Consider the following 24,667-nt stretch of genomic DNA (forward strand, 5'->3'; position numbering starts at 1 on the left):
GAGGGTTCCTGTTTTTGACAGACAGTTGAATTTCTGACCTTTTTTTTCTTTTAGGCAAAATATATCTCTCAGTGCATTGATGAAATCAAGCAAGAACTGAAGCAAGACAACATCGCAGTGAAAGCCAACGCTGTGTGCAAGCTGACCTATGTGAGTAGCACGCAGGCACGGCACTCGGGGGAGTCTGTCTCTTCCTTCGCCCTAATGCTGGCAGCCAGCTGGCCATTCCTTCATTTTCACCCTTCCCTCCGTCCACCTTCTCCATCCATCCTTGTATCTGCTCATCCACCAGCCAGCCATCCGTCTGTCTCCATCCCTTCATCCTTCTGTCTACCCATCAGTCAAACATTGGTGCCATCTCCCCAGGTGCTGGCTGGGTGGACACGGGGCACAGGGGCTCAGGGCACTCAGAAGTTCTGTCAGAAGGACTGTCAGAAGGTCCACTTCCTGTGGTGTCCATGCTCCTATCAGACGGAGCCTGCTACAGATGTTCTTTAAAGACAACTGCCTCAGAGGCATGGGAGCCGCTGGGAGCACTGCAGTCAGTCAAGAGGGAGGTGTGCCGTGATGACCACCTGGTCCAGGCAGCGCCCCACGGCGAGTGACAAATGCCATGCCTTTCAACAGTTACAAATGCTAGGCTACGACATCAGCTGGGCCGCCTTCAACATCATCGAAGTGATGAGCGCTTCCAAATTCACGTTCAAGGTGAGACACAGTGGGGCGGGAGAGGGGGGTCTTGTGGTGGAGTGGGGGACCCCTAAAGGCCAGGAGCCACAGCCTGTTGGGGGTGGCATGCCTGCCGTGTTCTGACCGTGCGCAGGTCCTACCCGCCAGCTCCCAGCGTGGGCTGAGGTCAGTCAATTTCAGATGGGACGTAGTGCAGGTCTAATTGTTTTAAAATTTTTCCTTTTTTAAAACTTCTTAAAAATTATTTTGAAAAGTGAGGGAAATGTGGGAGTTATAAAGTAGAGTGAGGGCCCTCCCTGGTGGCACAACGGGTCAGGACACAGCGCAGCAGCTGGCCGCAGCTGCGCCTCTGGCCTGTACTGCGGCATAGTGGGTGGGGCGCTGGTGGGACCCGACAGCCCTGTCATTCAGGATTCGGTGGCAACTTTGCTTCCAATTCCTTCATCTTTTTTTAATGTCACACGTGTGTCGTATTGCCAGGCCTGTGGTTTGGTCCTGCGTGACCTGGGGGAGGGCCTCTGCTCACGGGCCCCACCTCACCACCGACGCCTCCCTCTGTTCGGCTCCACAGCGCATCGGCTACCTCGCTGCTTCCCAGTGTTTTCACGAGGGCACTGACGTCATCATGCTGACCACAAACCAGATCCGCAAGGTCGGTGTCCTCCGTCGGCTGAGCACCCTGCCCGGGCCGGAGGGCCTGTCCTCTGTGCCAGCGTCTGTCAGTCGCGTGTGGGAGCTAGCTGTCCCTGAGGCCCGCAGCCAGCAGGGATCAGGTCCACCAAGGGGGCGTCTGGGAAACACCATCCAGCTCCCGATCTCGCGTCCACTCGCTTCTCAGGTGGAGGACCCGCTTTGCCCGTCTCTCCCAGCTGGCGGAGATCGTGCCAGACGATGCGCTGTCTGGGCGGGGGCTCTGCCCCTGTTCGCCACATGTGTTTCTTCATGTTTCAAATGGTTTTTGGTGGCCACTGGTAGAAGGTTCCTCACTGGCCCAGAGCTTTGGGTGTCTTTTTCTACCTTGTTTCACAGTTGTGGGGCAGAGCTGGAGACCCCCCCCCCAGGTCTCCTGACCATACTTAGGGTTTGATGACCCCAGGACTCCCAGGTGGCCTGGAGGGGGCCAAAGCCCCATGAGTGGGTGCCCCGAGGGGTCAGCTGGTAGCTGCTCTGGGCTCCTGGGCCAAACTCCATGAAGCAGGCAGACTGCGGGCACTGGCCGGTGTGTGGGTCTGAGCCTGCCACACTCGGGTCTCTGGGGAGACTGAGTCACGGCTGAGCTTGTGGAGGCTCCACCTCAGCCAGGTCGTGCAGCAGCCCCGTGCTAAAGATGCCACAAGGTTCCCCGCTTTGAGGGGGCACTTAGTTGGGACTGGCTGGTGGGGTGTCCAGTGGGAATGAACCTCAGAGAGGAAGGAGAAGGAGGAGAGTGGGCGAGAGCTCTGAGTGGCAGGAAAGAGCGTGGAGGCCCTGGCTGCGTGGGGAGCTGACAGGCGCCAGTCCTCCTTGGCGTCCTCTCCCGGTGAGATCTGCGCGAGCGGCTCACTTAGCCTCGCTCCGTCGGGGAGCTGCCTGCCCTGACATGCCGGTTAGGTGTCGCATTGAGGTCTAGACAGGTGACTGGGACACCTTGGCCACAACCGGCTGCCTCTAGCACGCTGCTTCGTTCGTTTCAACAAGCCGTGACACTGAAACAGCGCGGCGCAGGTCCTGGTAGGGCCCTCGCTGCATAAGCACCGCCCGAATATCCTCACAGACGCGGCCTGGGCTGCGGCCGCCTCTTAAAGCCAGCGTCTCGTTGCTGCCACAGTCCAGGAAGTTGGCTCCCGCTCATGCTTTACTGTAGAACATATGTGGAGCTTGGGAGACTTCTGGAAGTCCCCAGAATAAGGCGGTGACACACAGAGTGTTAAACAGGGCTGTGGGGCCTCCCTAGTGGTGCAGTAAAGTGTCAGTGCTGTCAAGCTCTCGCTAGCCTGAGTTGGCCTGAGTTGGATCCCCAGCCAGGGAGCGACCCCCCAGGGCGCAGCAGCCTCTCCTGTCTCCCTGCTGCTCCCCTCAGCAGTGGGTTTCAGTGGATCCGTCTGTTCTGCTCCCCACTCTGTCTCTGGTGAATCCTCTCACCCCCACACCTCTGGCTTGTCCCCCTGGCTTGTATGCAAAAATAAATAAAATAAATCTTTAAAAATAATAATAAAGTGAAACAGGGCTAGGCAGCTACAGTGCGAATTGCCAAAGTGGGGTCACAGGTGGATGACCTCAGAGGTTGGGGTGTGTGGATTCTGCTTGCTCACAGATACTGTTTGCTTGAAAGATGAGATACAAGCTGATGCTTTTTTCCACTTTGGGGAGGGTCCTGGTGGAGTTGTCCCCACCAGGGGTAACACCTGCATAAGCACCGCCCGAATATCCTCACAGGGGAAACACCTGCGGGAAGCAGAGGTTCCCAGATTCCACTTTGGGGGACTTCCCCACATGTGCCCATTGGATGGGGTTCTCAAGCAGGGCGCTGCGGCCAGAGCTGGGGACTGGTGCTCTTAACCCCGCTAGGACCAGGCTGTGCCGCAGGGTCCCCCGGTGGCAGCAAGGCACTGGCCACGTGTTACTCATCACCCAAGTCCAGTTCCAGGCCTCAGCACAGGGCCAGTGGGGACATGCGAGGGCCGGGTGACGCTGAGACAGTGCACCCCACCCTGCGCCCCGCTAACCCTCTCATCCCTTTCCAGGACCTGAGCAGCCCCAGCCAGTACGACACCGGCGTTGCACTGACTGGCCTGTCCTGTTTTGTTACCCCAGATCTAGCCAGGGACTTGGCCAACGACATCATGACACTGGTGAGTTGGAGAGTGTGCCAGCACCCATGGCCTCTGCTCTCTGACATGATTTGGACCAGACAGGTGTTTGGAAAGCAGGACTAAAGCATCACACCAAGGACATTTGGCCCAGAGAAGCAGACCAGGGTCCCAGATCAGATGCAAAACCAAATCCCTGTCTCCTCCTGCATCACCTGTGGGACCTGGCCTGGGCCACTGTCAGACTCCACCTTTGAGCCAGTCTCGCAGGGGTTAGACCTGGATGAGGTGTTGGCAGGCGGTCACAGCTTGCTGAGGTGCAGGTGAAAGGGGCTGCCCTTTCCCATCCCTGGTGCCGTTAGTTTTCACGTGGCCTCGGCTTAGCTCCTGGCTAAGTCTGTATGAAAGGCAAATCCCCTGTTCTGGTCTCAAAGGTGTCCGGATCTTGTTCCAGAACAAGCCATCCTCTTGCAAACTGTGGCCTACGGCCATCTGTTGCCAGCCTCCGGCTGACTGGACCTTCTCCCCCACCATTGGGATGGTGCGGCCCAGTCAGCTTCCAGGGCAGGGCCGCGGCTGCCCTTGCGAATGGCTTTATCAGCGCAGCTGCCGCACGCTCACGTGCTATCGGGGGCTTCCGGGCGGAAGGGCAGGGCTGAGTGGTCAGACAGTGTTGGACCTGCGCGGCCGCAATCCGGCCGGGGGCACTTTCTGAGCAGTGCTATGGCCCCGGGGAAAGCGTTGAGTTGCTCAGGGGTGCGCCGGCCCCAGGTCCCAGGGGTAGGGTGGCCTTCTCAGCACAGCTCCCCAGGCCCTGACAGGTAAGGAGTTCGCCCACCTGGGCCGAGAGGCATTCCTGGCCAGAGTGTAGTCCGGGGCAGGGCAGGAACGGCAGCCCCACGTGGAAATGTGCGGGTCCCAGACCCTCAGAGCCCTGCTCTGGGAGTGGGCCGCGGGCTGGAGAGCCCGAACCCAGTGTTGGTGTGTGGGGCCCTTCTTTCCACGTGGCCCTCTCTGGGGCCCAGGTGAGCTCTGGAGAAGGGTCAGCCTTTGTAGCAGCCCCAGGCCACGTTTGGCCCAGCTGCCCGCCTGGGCCTTTGTTCAGTGGGGCTCAAAGGCTGGAAGCCAGACGAATTGGAGAGGGGGTTCCTCCAGGTGGGGGAGGTGAGGGCGGCACAGAGGCAGCAGGGAACTGTCGCCTCTACTGCAGATGTCCCACACCAAGCCGTACATCCGGAAGAAGGCCGTGCTGATCATGTACAAGGTCTTCCTGAAGTACCCCGAATCGCTGCGCCCTGCCTTCCCCCGCCTGAAGGAGAAGCTAGAGGACCCCGACCCCGGTTTGTTAACTAGAGTTTGATGGGGCGTCCCCAGCACGTCTCCGGGGAGTTGACGGAGGTGCTGTCAGGAGGGAGTGGAGGGACGCTCGGTCCCAGATGGCCCCGGACCTGGCCGTTGGCCCCCTCAGCGCTCCCTGCGCAGCCTGACAGCCTGTGCTTGAGCGCCCAAGACTGGCCCCACAGCTGCAGGTTCCCCTGCCGTCCCCGCCTGGCCCAAAAACCGCCCTCCCCCTGGGCAGTGGTGCCAAGAAGCCAAGACCTGGGCACCTTGAGGCCCACAGGTGCTGGGGTGCTGATTCTCTGGCTGGCTGTGTCAGCGTCACGTGCCGCACCTCGCTCGGCCGTGCCGCGGGCTTTTTCGGCCCGCTGTCCTCTTGCCTTTCCAGCAGGGGCACGGGCGAGGCGTGTCAGAGCTGTGGGTCTGGGTTGGGTTTGTCTGGGGCATCTGCTGGGTGTCAGGAAACCTCAGCGCAGGAAGTTCTCGTTGGGGAAGCAGGAGCCGGTGCGGAGGGTGTGGCGGGTGTGCCGGCTGGAACACGGTGGTAGCAGCCCAGGTGGGGCCTCTGCGCGGCCGCTCCGCCGCAGCCTGGCCCGTGCCCTCCCTTCCAGGGGGACAGCTGCCGGGCTGCGGTCTGAGCTGTCTGAGCTGCGCCCACCAAGAGATGGGCCCAGCATGTGGAGCGAGCAGAGGCTGGGGAGGAGGCCACGTCGGTGCAGGGGCATCCCTCGTTGAGGGTGCCTCCTTACTTCACAGGGGTCCAGTCAGCAGCAGTCAACGTCATCTGTGAGCTGGCCCGACGCAACCCTAAAAACTACCTTTCCCTCGCCCCGCTGTTTTTCAAGTTGATGACCTCTTCAACCAACAACTGGGTCCTCATTAAAATCATCAAACTGGCGAGTATCCGCCCCTGCGCGTGTCATTACAAGGCCTTGGGTCTGGTTGGGGTCTGCCAGGCCTAAAGCATCACAGTGTGTTGGGGTGTGCTTCTCAAGGCCTCGGGCAAGGACCCATTCAGGCCTGTGAGTGACTCCGGCCTTTCCCTCCTAGTTTGGTGCTCTGACCCCCTTGGAACCAAGGTTGGGCAAGAAGCTAATCGAACCTCTCACCAACCTGATCCACAGGTAGACTCTGGGCTTCCTTTCCTCAGGGTGACTGGTATGTGGGAGGGTTGGGCCATGAGAAGTGGACATGCGGCCTCCACATGGGGGATTTTTCACCAAATGGTCTGTGCCTTTGGGGCCAGCGCCCCTAGACACCCCGTGAAAGAGCGCATTGTAGCAATAACCTAAAGGAAGAAGGGTGCCCCAGTTAGCCCTGCCGGCTCACAGCTAGACCTCAGTGATCTGAAGAGCCTCAGGTGACTGTGTCCATTGTCAGTTCTAGGATGTTCTACCCATGCCACTTGGTGCCTGTGGCTAGTGTGTGGGTTGGCACAGGAGATCTTGTGCCGGGAGCTGCAGGAGACAGCTGAGGAGGGGCGGGAGGAACAAGGCCGGGTCGGGTTCTGCTGCCTGCCTCCCTCTGGGATTGTCCCAGGCTCGGAAGTGGGTCAGAAGTGAGGGCGCCATAGCCTAAAACCCGTGTCTGGGCTCGGGCAAGTCTGGTTCTAAGCAATCAGTTGTCTAGTTTGCGGCACGCAATGATGCTGAGTCTGGCTTCACGGGCGAGCAGCTTTCTCACTCGGAGCTCCGGCGACTCTGCCCCGCAGCGGCACTGTGAGGCGGCAGTGGGCGGCACAGCCAGCGCCCACCTGCTTGGCCGCCGCGAGCGGTGCTCATCACACCCCCACGGCGGCACCTGGCCGTGGGCACCATGTTCCGTGTGGCCACAGCCAGCTGTGCCTCGGGCTCCCGGTCTGTGCTCCCGGAAGGGGGCGCCTGGGCGTCCTTCCGGGCCTTGCGGAAGTGGAAGGCCGGGGCGCTGACTCCTGGATGGGAACCTTGCGGGGGGTCTTGCTGTTGGTGCACGGCAGGGGTGCGCCTCTGTTCTTGAGGTGACCCTGGTGAAAACGTGACGCGCAGCCCTCCCTCACACGCCCTTCCTCCTCAGCACATCTGCCATGTCCCTTCTCTACGAGTGTGTGAACACCGTGATCGCAGGTGAGTTCCCGCTTAGGGGTGGGGACTGGCCACCCTGGGCCTTGCCTGAGTGGCACCAGGTCTCCTGGAGTCGGGGTCCTTGCCTCTGCCCCGCCTGGAACCTCCTGTCTAGAGCCCCTTGTGTGCGGGCGCAGCAGTCCTCTGCAGCGGCGCTCCCGCTGGTCCCAGGCTCCGGCACAACCTCTCTGCTTCCAGCCTTTGCACCTCACCTGCCACGAGACCTCCTTTCTTCTAAACAACCTCAGAATACAAACGAAAACAAAGCAAAACTCGGGCGCCCTGTGCCGCCTCCCCTCTAGATACTCAGCGTAGGAATCTGTCACCACCTCTTGAGGGTTTCCTGGCCATCCTGGGCCTCCTTAGAGGCCACTCAAGTGAGGCCACCAGTGGCGTTGATCTGGCTCCCCTGCCACAGCAGCCACCCTGGCGACCATCTCCTGGCTTACTGCCCTGTCACTCTGGGCCTGGGCTTTCTGAAGGCTGTTGGAGCCGGCGGCTCCGGGGCTGCAGCTTCTGGCCACCTGTCCTGCCCGAAGCTCCGCAAGTTAGCCTTGGGGCTCATCCTCGCAGACCTCTGGGCCTCAGCTCTGCGTGGGCTGGGCATGTTCCCGGGACTCGGCGGCAGTGGCTGGGGGAAGAGCAGGCTGCCATCAGGCGTTCAGGCGGGAAGAGGCCGATAGGAGAACGGGCCTGACCATGTGAGAGAGAGCCCTCTCCCTAGCTATGGGTGGAGGAATTGGGGTGACAGAGGGGTAGTCCTGGGTGAAGCATATCTGCGTTGATGTTGCCAAGCACCAGGCAGGTGGTCCCTGAGCCACAGAGACCTGACCGCCCCAGGGAGTGCTCACGTGGGCGCCCCCTGCAGCCCGAGAGCCCAGACTGCAGAGTAGCACTCGACGCTTCACACATTCACACGGACTCTAGGGCCTGGGAGCCCATCTGTGAGGTGGGGGGAGCCCCCGAAGTCCAGTTCCCAGATGCCACCTTCTAAGCTGATGGGCCTAGGAGAGGCGGGGCCCGCTCGGCAGCCCTTTCCTGCGCAGACATCAGGGAGGCAGAGCAGTCCCACCAGGTTCTTTCCAGCTCATGCCCTCCCCACGGGGCCTGAGTGAGGCCCACAGTGGACGGGTCAGGGTGGCGAACCACCAACAGGCTTGTCTGTTTCAGTCCTCATCTCGCTGTCATCCGGCATGCCCAACCACAGTGCCAGCATCCAGGTACGTCCGGCATCAGTCACTTAAGGCTCAGCGGGGCTTGTTCTGCCTTCGGGGTCCCCTTCCTGCAAGCCCCACGCTCCGGTGAGAGCAGCCTGCCCTATGCACAAAGCACAGGTGGGGCGGGCGTGTGAGCGGCCGAAGGGTGGGCACACCCCCCACCAGGGCTGCGGCTGCGGCTACCGCTGCCGCTTGTGGTCCGACGCCAGCTCGGCTCCGCCTCACGCCAGTGTGGGCGCAGAGCCCTGACTTCTTTGCGGCCTTTCCGGCGCCTGTTCCGCATCCCCGGTCCGCATCCCCGGTCCCCGAGGGTCCCATCGGTCTGGATGGCCTCCCTCCCTGAACCCCATAAACGCCCATCCTTTAGCACAGAGCGCCAGGGGTCCCTGGAGTGGGCTGAGGACCACTGGGAGAACTACCTGTCGAGGTTCAGGCTTATTGATCTGATCACGTAGCGTGAAGCTCAGCCCCTGGGTCCCAGTCTTCCCTGGCGCCACCTTCAGCCATCCTGTTCCAGGGTCATCTTTCAGCAACCTGCAAGCCACCAGCTTGTGCACTAGAGTTTCTGGGACAACCATGTGCGTGGGCGCTGTCCTGCACATGGCCCTCCAGCCCTCCCCTGGGCCCGGCGGGCTCCCCCTTGCAGACCTCAATGTCCTCCCCACCTTCTGCCCTGGGCCCGCAGGGCTCAGGCCAGACACTCTGCCTCCTCTTTGCAGCTTTGTGTTCAGAAGTTAAGGATATTGATAGAAGACTCCGATCAGAACTGTGAGTGGCCCCGCCCCCACACCTGAGCTTCTGTGGGGGGCAGGCTCCCCAGCAGAGGCAGACCTTGGGGTAGCGCCCGTCCGCAGAGACCACGTCAGCAGGCCGGCGCGGCATCAGCCATGCTGAGAGCGCAGCCTCTGTCCGCGCGGTGCTGCCCCTGCGCCGCTCCGTCTGCTGAGGTGGCGGGACCTGCAAGAGGCCCCTCTGAGGCCGGCCCCGGGGGAGCCACGGGCGGGGAGCGCAGTGGTGCACACATCGTGGCCTTGCGACTGTGCCCCAGTGTGTCTCGAGATGTGTCCTCTGAAGCTGCCACTTTGCACAGGATTCGTGGGTGGGCTTGGGGTTGACCCGATGGGCAGATCAGGGTGTCCTCCCTGGGGAATGCACCTTGCTGTGTGCCCGGCTTCTTCCTTTTTAGGTAGGTTGGCGAGGGTTTCTACCAGTACCACCACTGGTGCCTGGGCTAAGGAAGACCCTGAGGCCTCGGGGGTCACTTTGAGCCTGGTGGTGTCTCTAGAGCAGAGCCGGCGGGCTGGCGAACCTGGAGAGGGTCAGCCAGTAACGGTCTCCAGTTTGGGGGCCTCTTGGCTCCTGCTGTTGAAGAGATAAAGCCCCCACAGGGCATGCCACGTGCCAGAAACCCTCATTCAGAAACAGGCTTCACCTGGATGGGGCCTGTGGCCATAGTTACCGCCTTGAGCCGAGACGGGTGTTGGCCAGTCAGGGCAGATGGGCATCTGGGATGCAGGAAGTCTCCTCCTGGCCTGGGGCTTCGCCAGCACTTGCTCTGCTGTCCAAGACCTTGGGCCAACCGAGGGTACTTACCCATGGCCCGGTTTGTCCAGACCGACAGGGCAGCCAGAGTCCCCCTTATGGGACAGCCCGAAAAAGGGAAGGTGGCAGGTACATGGCGAGATGGGGGTCTGCACTGCCCACCAGCCCGAGGCCTTGTCTAAACCATGTCTCCCGCCCCACAGTGAAGTACTTGGGTCTGTTGGCCATGTCCAAGATCCTGAGGACGCACCCCAAGTCCGTGCAGGCCCACAAGGATCTGGTCCTGCAGTGTCTGGATGACAAGGATGAGTCCATCCGCCTGAGGGCCCTCGACCTCCTGTATGGGATGGTGAGTGCCTCTCCCAACCCTCCTTCACCAGCCCCCTGCTGGTTGGGAGGCCTCCTTCCTCACCAGCGCCCCCTCCAGGTGTCCAAGAAGAACCTGATGGAGATTGTCAAAAAGCTGATGACCCACGTGGATAAGGCTGAGGGCACCACGTACCGAGATGAGCTGCTCACCAAGATCATCGACATCTGCAGCCAGTCCAACTACCAGCACATCACCAACTTCGAGTGGTGCGTCCCTGCGGCTGGGGTGCCCAGCTGTGCCCGGGCACAGCTCAACACCCCCACCGCTCCTGCAGGTACATCAGTATCCTTGTGGAGCTGACCCGGCTGGAGGGCACCCGCCACGGCCACCTCATCGCCGCTCAGATGCTAGACGTGGCCATCCGCGTGAAGGCCATCCGCAGGTTCGCCGTGTCACAGATGTCCGCGCTGCTCGACAGCGCTCACCTGGTGACCAGCAACACCCAGCGCAACGGCATCTGCGAAGTGCTGTACGCCGCCGCCTGGATCTGTGGCGAGTTCTCAGAGTGAGTGGGCGCCCGGGTCCTGGGGTGGGCCCTGCTCCCTGGAGGTCCCCCTCTCAGCCTCAGTCTTGTGGGGATGCCGAGTGCCCTGCACTTTCTGGTGGGAGGAAGACCTCCTTGACCTGACACTGTACCAGTGCGCACCTGCAGCCAGCAGCAGTGCTCCCTGGGAGGCAGTCCTCTCGGACGCTGGCCTCTCGCAGGTCCTCCCAGCGCCCCCTCCCCGGAGGTGCAGGCTTCCCCGTCCTCGGCCTTCCTTCAGCTGCTCTAACGCAACCCGTAGCAGAGCGAGGCGGGGCTGGGTGGGTGGCAGCAAGCTCACAGGCCTCTGCTGTCCCCAGGCACCTGGAGGAGCCCCACCAGACCCTCGAGGCCATGCTGCGACCCAAGGTCACCACTCTGCCTGGCCACATCCAGGCTGTGTATGTGCAGAATGTGGTCAAGCTGTACGCGTCCATCCTGCAGCAGAAGGAGCAGGCTGCCGAGGTGGACGCGGCCCAGGAGGTCACCCAGCTCATGGTGGAGCGGCTGCCCCAGTTCGTGCAGAGCGCAGACCTGGAGGTCCAGGAGCGGGTGAGGGCCGCCTGGGCCTCCACCCCAGGTCGGGCTGAGGGCTGGCGCACGGCTGCTGAAGGTGCCACATTCCGTGTCTGTCCTCCCTGTGGCAGCCAGCCTCTGCTCTAAAATGCCTTTTGTGGCCTCACTCCTGGTGAGGCGGCCCTGGGAGTCACCCACGGTTGGACGCAGCGGGGGGTGCCCCAGACCAGGCGGGCCATGGAAGGCAGTTAGAGGAGCAGGATGGGGCAGTCGGCCTGAGGGAGAGGCATTGCGGGTGCCACTGGGCCCTGGGAGCCTGCTCTTGCTCTGGAGCATCCAGCTTGACGTGCGTGCTGTGACTTCTGCGGAGCAAAAGCTTGGGGCATCTCAGCTGTGCAGGCATCTCAGGTGCTGGGGTTGTTACCACACAGACGCCAGCACTCGCCCTACGCCTGAGATCGCAAGGGGCCGTTGTGGTGACCTGTCCCCGCAGCGGCAGTGTTGGGACAGCCTGCCTCCGCTCTGGAGGCCGCTCTGACTGTCCTCTCAGGTCCCACCTCCCCCTCACCTCTGGCCCTCCATAGGCGTCCTGCATCCTGCAGTTGGTCAAACACATCCAGAAGCTGCAGGCAAAGGAGGTGCCCGTGGCGGAGGAAGTCAGCGCCCTGTTTGCTGGGGAGCTGAACCCAGTGGCTCCCAAGGCACAGAAGAAAGTTCCAATTCCCGAAGGGTGAGACCCGAGACAGACCGGTCAGGGGGTGCAGGTAGTTGGACAGGACACGACAGCCGCGGCTGCCCAGTACCGTGTCCTGGCCCTAAAGGGACAGGGGTGCGCTGAACCCGCTGTTGAGCAGAAGAGGGGCAGGAGGAATAGCCAGTGGCCACTGTCTGACCCTCCGTCAGGTCTGACACCCTGGGACACTCTCAGGTCCTGGTGCCACCCTCTGGCAGTGGCCCGAGCGGGGGAAGGGACGTGAGCTTGCTGGGGGTCCCAGCGTGCGGGTGGGGCTCGAACCAAACCCCGGGTGCCCAGGCTCTGCCTCACTGCTGAGGTTGTGCGGTGGCCAGAGCCACCTCGGGACCACACTGTGTTCTGCAGCCTGGACCTGGATGCCTGGATCAACGAGCCGCCCTCGGACAGTGAGTCTGAGGACGAGAAGCCCAAGGCCATCTTCCACGAGGAGGAGCAGCGACATGCCAAGCAGCAGCCGCCTGAGGTGGACGAGGAAGAGCTGGCCCGGGTGAGCGGCTGGGGTGTGGGGCCTTCTTCCAGCGCGCAGGGTTCGGACATCCAGGACCACGAGACAGGCATCTGCCAGCCCCCCACCCACTGCTTACCACCTCCCTCCCGCCTGCCCTCTGAGGGGGGAAAGGAACGGTGTCTCCCAGAGCCCCCTTGGGCCCGTGGACTGAGCCTTCGGGCATCGTGGTCTGGCCTGGGAGCCTGAGCTTGTCTCAGCTCTGCCCCAGGAGCTGGGCAGCCCTGGGAGCCTCCAGCCTGAAACGCAGGCGCTCACCCCTTCTGGGGGTTAACCCTGGCTCTGCGGTGACACCGCCTCACGTCCCCTCCCCTCTCGTCAGTCACCATCTCCTGTGGGTCACGGCTGAGGCCTTGCCTGTGGCCCAGTCTCCACCCCCACGTCCAGGCGCTCGCTGACATGCATGTCCGCCTGTCCCCGCAGCGTCGAGAGGCCCGGAAGCAGGAGCAGGCCAACAACCCATTTTACATCAAAAGTTCCCCATCCCCCCAAAAGGTAAGGCCAGTCCCAAGACACTCTCGAGGGGCGTCCCCCCGGGCTCTGCAGCATGGACAAGGGGTCACTACTCGGGCAGCCCCGTGTGTGGTACAGTGAGTCCTGGGACACGAGATGGAGATGAGGAGGAAGCACTGAGTTCCGCTGACCCACTGGACAGGCTATGGGCAGCGCGGACGTGATAACTGCTCACTGCGGCTGGTAGTGCGATCCCCGCACAGGCCACGGCCGCTCTCCTCATCGTAAGACCCTTCCAGGTCCACTCCTGTAGCGCAGGTGTGAGCAGGGATCGTCCCTCACTGGCCCTGGGGCTCCAGCTGTGCCATGGGTGCAGTGCGGTCTCCCCGGGCTGCAAGCCTGCACCCCCAGACAACAAGGTTCAGATGGGAGAAAGCGACGGCGCGTGGCCTCGGCCTGCAGCTGCCCTCGTGCGCGGGCGCCCTGTGGCTGTGGGCCGCACTCCGGACTTGCCCTGCCGTGTCCTTGCCTAGCGGTGCCTTGAAACTTGTTCTGCAGAGGTACCAGGACATGCCAGGCGTGGAGCACATACCTGTGGTGCGAATCGACCTCTCGGTGCCCCTGAAAGTACCAGGCAAGCTTGTGCATGGCATGCAGACCCAGGGAGCCCCGTAGTTCAGGTCCAGAGGCGCCCGAGCCAGCCTCAGCTCAGGCTGTTGAGAGCACCTCCCTGCACCCATCCTGCCTCCTCGTGCGGGTGAGCCCCGACGTGGCTGTGGACAGAACCGGCGGGCAGCGGCTCCAGCCGGCCCGTGCCTGTTCTCTCTTCTCACCCCAGCCTCCTGCCCAGCTGCCCCTTGGCATTCGGTGGGTGGGGCCTGCTGTCCCCTTGCCCCTCTAGTGCAGCTGTCAGGGGGTGCAGCAGAGGGCCCGTCTGAGTGCTGCCCGCCTGCAGGCATGCCCATGTCCGACCAGTACGTGAAACTGGAGGAGGAGCGGCGGCATCGGCAGCGCTTGGAAAAGGACAAGAAGAGGAAGAAGAAGAAGGACAAGGAGAAGCGGGGCAAGGCGCGGCGCCACAGCTCGCTGCACACAGAGAGTGATGAGGACATCGCTCCAGCCCAGCGGGTGGACATTGTCACGGAGGAGATGCCCGAGGTCAGCGCACGGCCCCTGTGCGGGCCCGGGTAGGCCCTTCCTGGGCCCAGCTCTGCTTGAGGCAGCCTGCTCACGCCCGCCACAGCCAGAGGCCCTGAGCGCTGCCCTGTGCCGTGCCCGGATGAGGGGACGGGACGGGATCGAGACCTATAGTGGGTGCCCCTCTCCCTGGCTCCCGTCCTGATTCCAATCCTTGCTGCCCACTCGAGGGCCCGTTTGGGCAGTTGGGAAGCTGGGCCTCGGGCAGGAGGCAGGTCCGGGCTGGCTGAGCTGGAGCCGGGCTTCCTTTCCTCCCCCAGAACGCTCTGCCCAGTGACGAGGACGACAAAGATGTCAATGACCCCTACAGGGCTCTGGACATTGACTTGGATAAGTAAGTGTGGGGCCAGATGAGAGCCTGGGCTCGGGGGTCCCTGGGCTGGGTGTGGGCCGGAAACCTGCCAGGAGGCTCTGAGAAGGGGAGACCCCAACTGGGCCTTGCTGAGCTGGGGACAGGCAAGCAAGGCCAGTCCAGCCACATCGCCCACGGGGTGACTCCTTGGTCGGGGGTGGCCTGTCACCTCTAGTCACTTGCTGTCCTGAAGGCGACGCATTCGGGCACTGCTCGTGCTTAAAGCACTCCCCCCCCGGTGCCGTGGGCGCACAGGGCAGCCCTGATCTCCATACCTCTGGGCACCTTGGACAGGAAGGCAGAGCCCAGAGCCCCTTGGCTCATCCATGAGCCTGACGCGGTCACCTGGGCGACCTCTTCTCTGCCTGTGGCCCCGCCTGTCCTGAATGACTACTCTCTGGGTTTGAAGAAGGCCACACAGGGACCCAGGCCCCAGTCTTTCTGGGGATCCACACGTACCCTTGTGCTGATACCAAATCCTGGTGAAGCCAGCCCCCAGGGCCACCGCCTGCCCCAAGTCCTGCTGCTGCCCTCTCACTGGCTCCACCAGCCGTTCCTGCCATGCCCCTCCTGACCTGGCCTCTCCACCACAGGCCCCTAGCCGACAGTGAGAAGCTGCCCATCCAGAAACACCGCAATGCTGAGACGTCCAAATCCCCTGAGAAGGATGCTGTCCCTGTTGTGGAAAAGAAGAGCAAGAAACCCAAGAAGAAGGAGAAGAAGCATAAAGAAAAGGAACGGGAGAAGAAGCGGGAGAGCGAGAAGAAGGTAGCAAGCTGCGGCTCTTGTTCCTGTCCCCAGCCGGGGGGCTCGCGTGGGGCAGAGGGTGGGCTTGAGCTCCAGGCCCGACTGATGTAGCAGGCGGGGTCCTGCAGGCGGCTCGCCGAGGCTCCCCGCACTCGTCCACCCACGTTGGGCCTCCATGGCAGTGGCCAGCCAGCTCGTCGTCCCTGGTGAACGTCACTGCTGGGAACATTGTGTGGTGCGCAGGGACCTGTTGTGGGGCCGAGCCGTGCCAGCCTCCCCGCAGGCAGCGCCAGCGCCCACACAGCTTGGCCATGGGGCCCTGTACCTGCTGGGGCTGCTTTGGCCATGCGCTTGGCTTTCTGTGGTTTCAGGCTGAGGACCTGGACTTCTGGCTGTCCACCACACCGCCACCTGCTGCTGCCCCAGCCCCAACTGTGGTAAGAGCAGGGGCAGCCTGGCCAGCCCACTTGGGGTTGGGTGTGGGGCCTGTGCACCCTCGGCAGATCTGCCCTGTTCTGAGGTATCCGGGGCCTGTTCTTGGCACTGCCTCTCCCTGGGGCTGCAGAGATGCCAGCGCACTCCGGGGGCCCAGGTCTGGACCTGGTTGTTCTGTCCCGAGGCCTCCCCCGGCAGTGGCTTCAAGAATGGAAACGCTGGGCAGCCAGCACAGGTCCCCGACCCCGCAGTTGTGCAGCAGACTTGAGAGGGCCCTTTAGTTAGTAGGTGGGGCCCAGCGGCTCATGGTGAGCCCGCCAACCCCGACCGGGCATCCGCTCCCCTCTGCCGGCCACTTAATTTCCTGGTCAACCCCTGCCTGCTCCCGGGCCCAGGGCAGCGCCTAGCACAGGGGCACTTGCAGGTGCAAGGACGGAGGCCACGCACCCGGGCCTGGCTGCCTCCGCTAGCCCCCTCCACCTGGTTCCCTGCAGGAAGAGCCCGAGGGGAACAGCGCCTTTGTCCCTGCAAAGGAAGGACACAAGGGACCCAGCAAAGAGCAGCAGTACGAGGAGGAGGAGGAGGACGACGATGACCCCGACAAGGTGAGGGTGCTCGCATGGCATGCTGTGGGGAGCCAGACACCAGCCCTGGGCCACCATGGTTTCCTGATGGCGTCTCCCCGTTGCCAAGGTTACATTGTTTCCACGACAGCTTTACAAGCTGCACCTCTCCTGTCTAGAGCTCACCTTTAAAAGCACGCAGGCCAGTGTTTTTACTACACTTTCAGCGTTCTCTACCAGTACCATCTAGTTCCCTAAAATTCATCACCCCAAAAGGAAACACGCCTCTACCAGCAGTCAGCCCCAGCCCCTGGCACCACAAACCCACTCACTGTGGTTGTGCCTACGCTGGATGTTGCTCGCCACTCAGCCACGTGGCCCGTGTGTCTGGCTTCTCTCCCGAGCACTGTGTGTTCGGGTTCCACCCTGTGGTGGCGAGGGTCAGAGCTGCCCCCCTCGTGCCAGTGCTGGTCCGTGGGGAGGCACCGTGTGGCTGGCTGCGCTCCGGCTGATGGACACCTGCGTTGTTTGCCCTCTTTGGCCATTGTGAGTTGTGTGCTGCAGACACGCATCCTGTGTGCAGAGTGGAGGTGTTGCGTCTGGGGTCACACCTCGTGTTTCCTGCTTGTCGGGCGGCATGTCTGAGCCCTGAGTAGTGCACCCTGCGCCTTGCCTGGATGCTCTTCTGCCGATGGCTTCCTGGGGTTTTCCGGGTCCTATCTGCCAGCCCCACCCTGTCCTGTCTCAGAAATCTAAGCATAAGAAGAAGAAGCACAAGAAGAAGGAAGAGCGATCCAAGGACAAGAAGAAATCCAAGAAAAAAAAGCCTCTGAGTGATGACGCTCCGGGGCCTGTGGAGAATGGTGCGGTGGAGGAGGAGCCGCTCCCGGTGAGGAGCCTTCGCCTCAGGAGACCCCTGCCCGGGCGGGCGGGGGGGCGGCCAGCTGTCCAGGCTGGGGCGCGTGTCCGTGTCAGTCACCTGTGGGGTGCCGTCCCAAGTCACGTGGGACTGATTCGTCCCCCACAGCAGTTGGTGACTCAGCTGAACTGTCTCCTTTGTCCCCAGCCCATGTCCAGCTACTGCCTCCTGGCCGAAAATTCTTACATTAAGATGGTGAGCACTGTGAGCAAGTTGGGGCAGACTGGGGTGCGGGCCTCCCCCTGCGCTGAGGAGGGGGAGACGCCCCAGCAGAGGCCTCTGGGGAAACACCCCACAGCGGCCGTGCTTTCTGCCCTGTGCAGTGGCAGGCCTGGGCTGATGTGGCGGTGGACGTGGTTTTCAGAGGCCAGGACGGTGTGAGGCCCAGACAGGCTGGTTCTGGTGGGAGGCCGTGGAGATTTGTGCTCTCTCTGCCCTTCGCTTTGCCCACAGGGGTCACGTAGCCCCGCTGCCGCTCTGACCCGCTTGCTCTGTGCAGACATATGACGTGCAGGGCAGCCTGCAGAAGGACAGTCAGGTGACCGTGTCTGTGGTCCTGGAGAACCGGAGCGACAGCTTCCTGAGGAACATGGAGCTCAGTGTTCTGGACTCCCTCAACGCCAAGCTGGCCCGGCCGGAGGGCGCCTCCGTGCACGACGGCATCCCTGTGCCTTTCCAGCTGCCCCCAGGTGAGGCCGGCCTGGGCTTCCCGGGTCCCTGTCCACTATGTTTCCGCCCCTGGGCCCCGGGCTGATGGGCTTCTTCCCACCCCACAGGCATCTCCAACGAAGCCCAGCTTGTGTTCACCGTTCAGAGCATCGTCATGGCCCAGAAACTCAAGGGGACCCTGTCCTTCATCGCCAAGGTACACGGGCTTGCAGAACCCCTGTGTCTGCACGGCAGGCAGGGGTCCCGGGCCCCAGTTGTGTCCTGAGGGCCAGCGGGGCCCCGGGCAGGCTCACTCCCGCTTCTTCTTGCCCTGCTCCCTGCAGAACGATGAGGGCTCCACCCACGAGAAGCTCGACTTCACGCTGCTCTTCCGCTGCACCTCGTACATGGTCACCACGCCGTGCTACAGGTGTGTGCGCCACCTGCCCTCCTGCCTGCACGTCCTCACTCTGTGGGCCTCTTAACTCAGTGCCCGTGGACCTGAGGTGAAGGGGCAGACGGAGTGTCGTGTCACCGGCCCTAGTTAGTGCACGAGGTCCGAGCCGCCCGGGACGTTGGCCAGCCCAGGGTGTTTGCGGACTCACAGGCCAAATGCACATCCACCTTTCCGGTGCCAGAGACTGCAGAGGGGTGCGGGCAGGGCTGCTCAGTCCCGAGGCCTCTCCCTGGCGCCTCGACGGCCATCTGCTCCGTGTGCCCTTAGGCCACCTCACCCCCTGTGCATGTCCGAGTCCGCATCTGTGCCTCTTGCCAGGACACCGTGCAGCTTGGAGAAAGCCGCCCCGCCCCCCTCACCTGAATCACCTCTCGGAGGCCCCACTGCCATAGATCCTTAGGTCCTGGAAGCATTAGGGCTTCAACCGAAGGGCGTGGGGGGCATCTTCTAAGATGCGTGGCACCTGCCCACGCTCGGGAGAACGCTACCCGGCAGCAGGGTCCCTGCCTGGCGTCAACTCTGCCTTTCCACAGCGATGCCTTCGCCAAGTTGCTGGAGTCTGGAGACCTGAGTATGAGCTCCGTCAAAGTTGATGGCATCACCATGTCCTTCCACAACCTCCTGGCAAAGATCTGTTTTCACCACCATTTTTCCGGTAAGGGGTTTCCTGTGACAGATGGATCACAGCCTTTCCCTGCGAGTGACTCTCCCCTGCTGCCCAGGGGAGCAGCGCAGGCCTTGCCCGCCTGCTCTGCCCGTCCCCGGTGTGGGCCCTTACCCCTGCTCCGTTACAGTTGTAGAGCGGGTGGACTCCTGCGCCTCCATGTACAGCCGCTCCATCCAGGGCCACCATGTCTGCCTCCTGGTGAAGAAGGTGAGCCGCCCCACGCCCCCCAGCACAGCACGGCCGTGCCAGCGCCCTCAGGCCTCTGAGCTGCTAGTCCCCACTGCCGGGGCCCGAGGGGGGAGCGAGCTGCCCTCTGCATGCGGCGCAGCCCCTGGCGGGCGGGAGCAGCCCCGGAAGTGCCTGTTGTTGCTCCCTCTCAGGGCGAGAAGTCCGTGTCCGTGGACGGGAAGTGCAGCGACTCCACGCTGCTGAGCAACCTGCTGGAGGAGATGAAAGCGACGCTGGCCCAGTGCTGAGCGCGGCCCCGACCGCGCCGCAGCCCCGCCGGAAGGTGGCTTCCGTGTGTGCGGTTCCTGTCGCATGTGCTGTGCCAGCCGTGCGTTAAGCCCACTGTCGTCCCCAGCAGACGTTCAGGTTACGTGTTTCCTTGATCGCTGTCATCTTTCTCACTTTGACTCTTCCCACTCTTTGGCAAGAAGCCCTGTTCGGTCCCCCAGTCCACGGGCTCCTGTAGCCAGGGCGGACTGCTCCCGGCGTGGGGGGCCGCCACCCCGGCCAGCTCCTGGGGGCCTAGGGTAGGTGCTTCAGTGGGTAGGACAGGCTCCCCACACATTTGCTTCTGTGAAGTTGTCCAGGTCCCACAGTCCCCCCACATAGCCTGCCCGGCAGCATAAGGGGGGTGAAGAGGGACTGGAAGTCACCTCGCAGCTGCAGGTCGGTCTTGGTGTCCCCAGGAGTTTGGTGGGAAACAGCAGGCTATCGTCCATCGTGCTCTCCACCTCACCCCTCATGTTCGTCTGCCACGGAAGGATCTCAGTGGATGCCCGGCGGGTGTCGCCGCGGGGAGGGAATCCACAGACCCCCGTCAGAGCTGACCTCATTGGTTTTTGTTGTCCTCATTCATAGTGTGTTTGTCTGTCCGTGTTGTTGGGGTGCGTGCCAGAGTGCTTGGGCTCCCCGTCTCCTTTGGTAACAGAACACTCCACAGGGCTGTCCTCGCATTGCGCCACAGCAGCCGGAGGGCCCTGCCCGGCCCACGTCCTCCCGGTGAGGCACGTGTGTCCACGGCAGCCTGGCCAATGTGCGCCTCATGGGCTGGCGGGGGGTGGTGGTTGGGGGGCCCCAAGCGGCCCGGCCTTCCCCACCCGTGAGACAGAACCTTCCTCAGATGATGGTCCTCAATGACGTTTTAGCTTTTTCCTTTTGATGAAAACTGTCACTTTAGCATGTAATCTATTACAGAATCCTGTGCAGTGATTCTAGAGTATCAAAATTGTATGATGTGTTATATAAGAATTTGCTATCAACATTCCTGTATAAAGGAGAGAGATATCACGTTCTGTCATGATTTTGTGTCCAGATGAGCCAATAAACTTGCAAAAACAGACGGTGATCCCCGGTTGGGTCTGCTGCCCGCGCCACTGTGCTCCCCTGCCAGGGTGTCTTCACGCTGCAGCCGGGGGGTCACGCAGTCCCCGAGCTGCTCTCGACAAGGGCTGCGCAGTGCCCTCAGGAATGTCAGGGCACAGCGGGAACACCCTGTCCATGTGCCTCGTCTCCTGGGGGGGTAGGATTCCCACACCCCACCCCAAGTTCCTGGGCTCAGGTGGAGTGGACAGAGGGCCAGCCCGCCTGACCCGTGGGGCTTCTCGGGTTCCACTACCAGCTCCCCTCCTTTCCCTGGGAACCCCACTGGTGTGGGGTATGCTGGGTGGGCGGCAGGAACAGGCCCCAGAGGCAGGCCCTCCTTGTAGTTTTATTTGCTTCATTTCCCCTGCTTTGCGTGGTGTGGACAAGATGACTTAAGAGACTGGGTCAGCAGGCTGATCTGAGAAGAGTCAGGCTGGGCCAGCAGATGGAGTCTTGAGTCGGCTCTAACTAGGATCCCAGAACGCGGGAAGAGAGGAAGGGAACGAGAGCTGTGCCCCCACGCTGAACCACCAAGCGCTGGCTCTCCAGGCGTCCCTTCAGAAGAGACACCACCTGGGCCCCGTTCCTCCTGGAAACCATTCTGTCTGAAGACGCCCGCCAGGAGACCCAGGGCCCCTCTGTGTGCCCCCTGCTCCACGGGGCAGCCAGTGCATCCTGTGACAGCCAGGCCCCTTGCCTGGCCCTCAGTGAAGACGAAGAAACCAACTGTTAAGAGCTCGAAACAGCATCAGTTTGTGCCTCATGCTGGCAACCACAGGACTGCCGTCTGACTGCCACCACCCGCTGCCCCAGGGCAGGTCCTGTGCGGTATGTTCATGACGCTCCCTGGGTCTACAGCATCTATGTCTGCTGTTAAGCCACACAGACCTAGATAGTTTCTCTGAAGCCAGGAACCAGAACCTCAGAGGAACACTGCGTTCAGGCTTAGAGAACAGCCCTAGAGGGAGACAGAATGGGGTCCAGCAGTGCCCAGGCCAGAGGGAGTGTTCATTCGCCTCTGGCTACACTCCAACTGCCAAGTCTGTCTGCGGAACACCCATTCAGCCCTGGTCAGCCAGTTTGAAGCCGGCATCTTAGGCCGTCAGATGTATTCGGATAGGCGGTGCAGTGCAGACCATCCCTATGTCCCTCTGGCTGAGACTCACCCCTAGGACTGAACCCCAAATTGTACTATGGCTGGCCATGGTTTTCCCCAAACCCCAGTCTCCTTTTGGAGCCATCCAGAAAGCCAGTTTATGCCCATGCTTGTTTCTCGGTTTGCCTAGGCCCTTCATCCTGCCCCTCCAGCCCCAACAAGTTTCTCCTTGCTCCAAGGACTGCTCGGTGATGAGAAATGTCAGAGACATTTAATCGTTCCATTAAATAGCTCTGTCAATTATTCCCCAGCGTCGGTATGTACAAATCCTCCTCCCTGCCCTGCCCACCAGCACTCATGAAGTTTTGGGGGACCCAAAGTAGCTGTGGGCTTGTTTGGCTGGTCAGTCCTAGGGCGTCCTCGCCCTAAATCTGTGGCCATCAGTGCTGCATCAGGCACTCGGAGGCATTTTCCAGAGTCAGATTGGCCAGGTGTGGGGGTTCTAGACACGTGAATCTTGGTGATATCAGGCTGCGGGAGACACAGGGTACCCTCAGTTCCGTCCACCCCCAGCCCTCTTCCCTCCCCCGGTGGGCTGGGCTGGTATCTGGCTGCTTTCCAGCTGGGATGTGACGGCTGCAGGCTGGTCTCAGAAGCCAAGCCCAGAGCCCTGCATGTCTGTCCCTAAGTGTTGCACAGGTCACAGCACCACCCCATCACTGGGCCGCCAGAGCATGGAGGCCTGGGCCAGGCGCCACTGGGTTTTAATGCCTGACTTAGGTGACCCCGCCACCAGAGCCCAGCTGGGTCCCCCCAGCCACTGTCCTCTGGGTCACTCACAAGGCTGGGGTGGTTCTGCATCCAGGTGGGAGGAGCTCGTGTTTATTGGTGAGTGATGGGAGTAGTTGCAGAAGTGACGCCCGCGTGTCCAGCATGTCCCGGGCACAGGAGAGCCCTGCCCTGCTGTGCCCACCTCGCCCAGCACCCCCACTCACCCCCAGCTACAGGACCGCCCAACACCCTCACCTCACCCCCTGAAGGCTGGCCAGGGCTTTTCAGAGAGGCAGCCTTACCTTGTGTTGGTGTCCTCTCTGAAAGACACCATGGGCCCTAGTTAGCCACGAGCTTTGAGGTCAGTCATGCCTGTGGCCCCAGCCCCCTCCACTTGGGCAAGTGACCATCCTGGGGGTCCTCCCCAGCCCTGACCACCTACTGGGGCAGGGGTTGGACCAAACTGGGGACACTTTAACTAGGATGCTCTGACCCCAGACCCTCAAGGACACGAGACAGGCCCCGAGCACAGCCAAGCCCTGCTTCCTGCGGGCGCCCCTACCACATACTTACCTTGAGGTCGTGCACACGCACAAGCACGCACACATGGCATCTGGTAAAACTGCGTTGGGTTTGGGGGAGGGAACTTACTTGTGCCACTTATTTCTACAATGACAGCGACAAGAGGTTTGGAGTTGGGCCACGCGGTCGCAGTCCAGGCCCCTCCCTGAGCCCAGCTGGCTGACTCACATGTAAAGAAGAAGGCCTTGCACAGCGGTTTCCCACTGAGATGAAGACCTGCCGGGACAGGGTGTATGTGTTGGGGGGAAGCGGCCCCGGTTTAGGGGGCCTGGTCAGGGGGTGGGCAGGAAGGAGTGAGAAGAGGACCCTCCGAGAAGAGCAGGGCCCTCAGCCCAGGTGGACGCCGCGCCTGAGCCCTACTCGCAGTTGTAGCCAAAGCAGACGACGTGCGAGTCCGTGCAGTTGTTGCAGGAGATGGTCTCATACTGGAAGATGCCTGCAACACACCAGAGGTGGCCGCGGCTCCACTCGGCTTCCAGCCGCGCTGCCGAGACCGCAGCTGGAGCGCGGCCGACTCACCACAGTGACGCTGACAGTCGATGCGGCCTGTGCGGGGACAGGGGCGTGGGTGGCGCCTCCCCAGCGGACCCAGCCTGTCCCGGGGCTTCCGCCTACCTTCCCGGGCCCTGCCCACTTGTCCTCGCATGGAGCAGGACACTGAGCGCGCCTCCGCAGACCAGGAGGAACGGTGGCCGCAGGCACTGGATCTAAGACCCGCGGGGCTGCGCGGTGGCAGGTGCCCACCCCAACCTTGCCCACCCCTTGCCTGCGCGCCCCCCCTCCCGCTCACTTTCGATGATGGCGTTCTGAATGAGGTGCACCTGCTCCCGGAAGATGGCTCGAAGTTCGTTGGGGAAATACCCTGGCGGGTGAAGGCAAGAGGCGCTCACCCTTGGGCGGATGGGCGGGCGGGAACCAGACTCCCGCAGCGCGGCCGCGCCTTACCCGGGAAATACATCTTCCCCTGGTACAGCTGATCCATCCTCTGGTACACGGCGTTGGCCACTTGGTCCAGCTTCTCCCGGGCTGGGGGGAGGGGGAGGCCGTGAGCGGCCGGGGCCTGGGTGGGGTCGAGCCGGGTGGGTCGCGCCGCTGGGCCCGACTCACTGATCTCCGCAGGGATGGCCAGGTGCAGCTCCTTCATGGTGTCCTGGCTCCACTCGGTGAGCAGAGAGCCCGACACGGGGATATCGCCCACCCACCAGGACTTGAGATTCACGTGGTGGCGGTAAAAGGAGAATTTGTCGGAGAAATTGCCGTGGCAGTGCAGGCAGCCGCGGGCCATCGCCGCGGTCAGGCCCAGGCACAGTAGCAGGGCCATGGCCCGCCCCCGCCCGCCGCCGGCCAACCGACGGCGCCTCCCGCGCCACGCCCCTCGGCCGCGCACCAACCAACGGCGGCCCGCGCCACGCCCCTCCGCCACGCACCTACCAACGGCGCCCTCCTGGGGTCCCTTGCGGCGCTCCCGCTCCGCCCCCGGATCACGCCCCGCCTCCTCAACGGACGATGGGCGGTGCCAGCTCTACTGCCAGCCCCGGATTGGCCCCGCCCCCGGAATGCGCGGAAAACATTTGCCCACCGCGGGCTCAAGCTCCTCCTGCAGGCCGGCCCCCGCTCAAAAGCCCCGCCTTGCTTCTTCAGGCTGGGGCAAGCTCCGCCCACTGAGGGCGGGAGTCGCTAGAACCACCGAATAGCATCAGGGCCCGCCCCCGGTTGCCAGGCAACCAGAAGCTCGGTGGCTAGGCCTGTTCCGCTGGTTGGTCCCGGCGCTCTGAGGGCTGCTTCCTGGGAGGCCCCCGCAGGCGGCGGAAGAAGGTCCGGCCGGGAGGGCGGGGCCGGGCGGGGCC

The 24,667-nt window shown here is 62.6% G+C and overlaps 2 protein-coding genes across 5 annotated transcripts in view; one reads left to right on the forward strand and one right to left on the reverse strand.

The window, feature by feature from the left end:
- The window catches only part of AP3D1 (adaptor-related protein complex 3, delta 1 subunit), a 30,538-nt gene extending 10,190 nt beyond the window's left edge, over positions 1–20,348 (forward strand). For 2 of the 3 annotated variants that reach the window (XM_012729476.1, XM_012729475.1), the window contains exons 2-32: positions 55–150; positions 628–708; positions 1,262–1,342; positions 3,414–3,521; positions 4,690–4,819; positions 5,574–5,713; positions 5,868–5,941; positions 6,870–6,919; positions 8,087–8,136; positions 8,853–8,901; positions 9,879–10,024; positions 10,103–10,251; positions 10,320–10,550; positions 10,889–11,120; positions 11,669–11,814; positions 12,184–12,325; positions 12,767–12,838; positions 13,355–13,430; positions 13,752–13,954; positions 14,254–14,327; positions 14,939–15,113; positions 15,464–15,529; positions 16,022–16,132; positions 16,839–16,979; positions 17,157–17,204; positions 17,509–17,698; positions 17,786–17,874; positions 18,002–18,087; positions 18,648–18,769; positions 18,909–18,988; positions 19,162–20,348. In XM_012729476.1, the coding sequence (XP_012584930.1) occupies positions 55–150; positions 628–708; positions 1,262–1,342; positions 3,414–3,521; positions 4,690–4,819; positions 5,574–5,713; positions 5,868–5,941; positions 6,870–6,919; positions 8,087–8,136; positions 8,853–8,901; positions 9,879–10,024; positions 10,103–10,251; positions 10,320–10,550; positions 10,889–11,120; positions 11,669–11,814; positions 12,184–12,325; positions 12,767–12,838; positions 13,355–13,430; positions 13,752–13,954; positions 14,254–14,327; positions 14,939–15,113; positions 15,464–15,529; positions 16,022–16,132; positions 16,839–16,979; positions 17,157–17,204; positions 17,509–17,698; positions 17,786–17,874; positions 18,002–18,087; positions 18,648–18,769; positions 18,909–18,988; positions 19,162–19,257 (3,534 nt within the window). In that variant the 3' untranslated portion in view covers positions 19,258–20,348. Of the gene's footprint in view, positions 1–54; positions 151–627; positions 709–1,261; positions 1,343–3,413; positions 3,522–4,689; positions 4,820–5,573; positions 5,714–5,867; positions 5,942–6,869; positions 6,920–8,086; positions 8,137–8,852; positions 8,902–9,878; positions 10,025–10,102; positions 10,252–10,319; positions 10,551–10,888; positions 11,121–11,668; positions 11,815–12,183; positions 12,326–12,766; positions 12,839–13,354; positions 13,431–13,751; positions 13,955–14,253; positions 14,328–14,938; positions 15,114–15,463; positions 15,530–16,021; positions 16,133–16,838; positions 16,980–17,156; positions 17,205–17,508; positions 17,699–17,785; positions 17,875–18,001; positions 18,088–18,647; positions 18,770–18,908; positions 18,989–19,161 lie in introns of those variants that run through there. The other variant, XM_012729477.1, reaches the window with a different exon arrangement.
- A 79-nt stretch (positions 20,349–20,427) lies between these two features.
- IZUMO4 (IZUMO family member 4) lies at positions 20,428–24,212 on the reverse strand. Of its 2 annotated transcripts, XM_012729480.1 has the most exons (10): positions 23,928–24,212; positions 23,766–23,846; positions 23,611–23,682; positions 23,340–23,366; positions 23,181–23,256; positions 22,989–23,036; positions 22,890–22,904; positions 22,541–22,558; positions 22,308–22,322; positions 20,428–21,998 (listed from the first exon to the last, which is right to left on the reverse strand). In XM_012729480.1, exons 1-10 carry the CDS (start codon positions 24,139–24,141, stop codon positions 21,908–21,910), a joined length of 657 nt encoding a protein of 218 aa, XP_012584934.1. In that variant the 5' UTR covers positions 24,142–24,212; the 3' UTR covers positions 20,428–21,907. The 2 variants fall into 2 exon arrangements, with proteins under 2 accessions (XP_012584934.1, XP_012584935.1); XM_012729481.1 differs by lacking the exon at positions 23,340–23,366 and having other exon boundaries at positions 23,928–24,141.
- Between the last annotated feature and the right edge of the window lie 455 nt (positions 24,213–24,667).

Source organism: Condylura cristata, unplaced genomic scaffold (genome assembly GCF_000260355.1).
Source record: "Condylura cristata isolate star-nosed mole 26May11 unplaced genomic scaffold, ConCri1.0 scaffold00025, whole genome shotgun sequence".
Classification (NCBI taxonomy): Eukaryota; Metazoa; Chordata; class Mammalia; order Eulipotyphla; family Talpidae; genus Condylura; species Condylura cristata.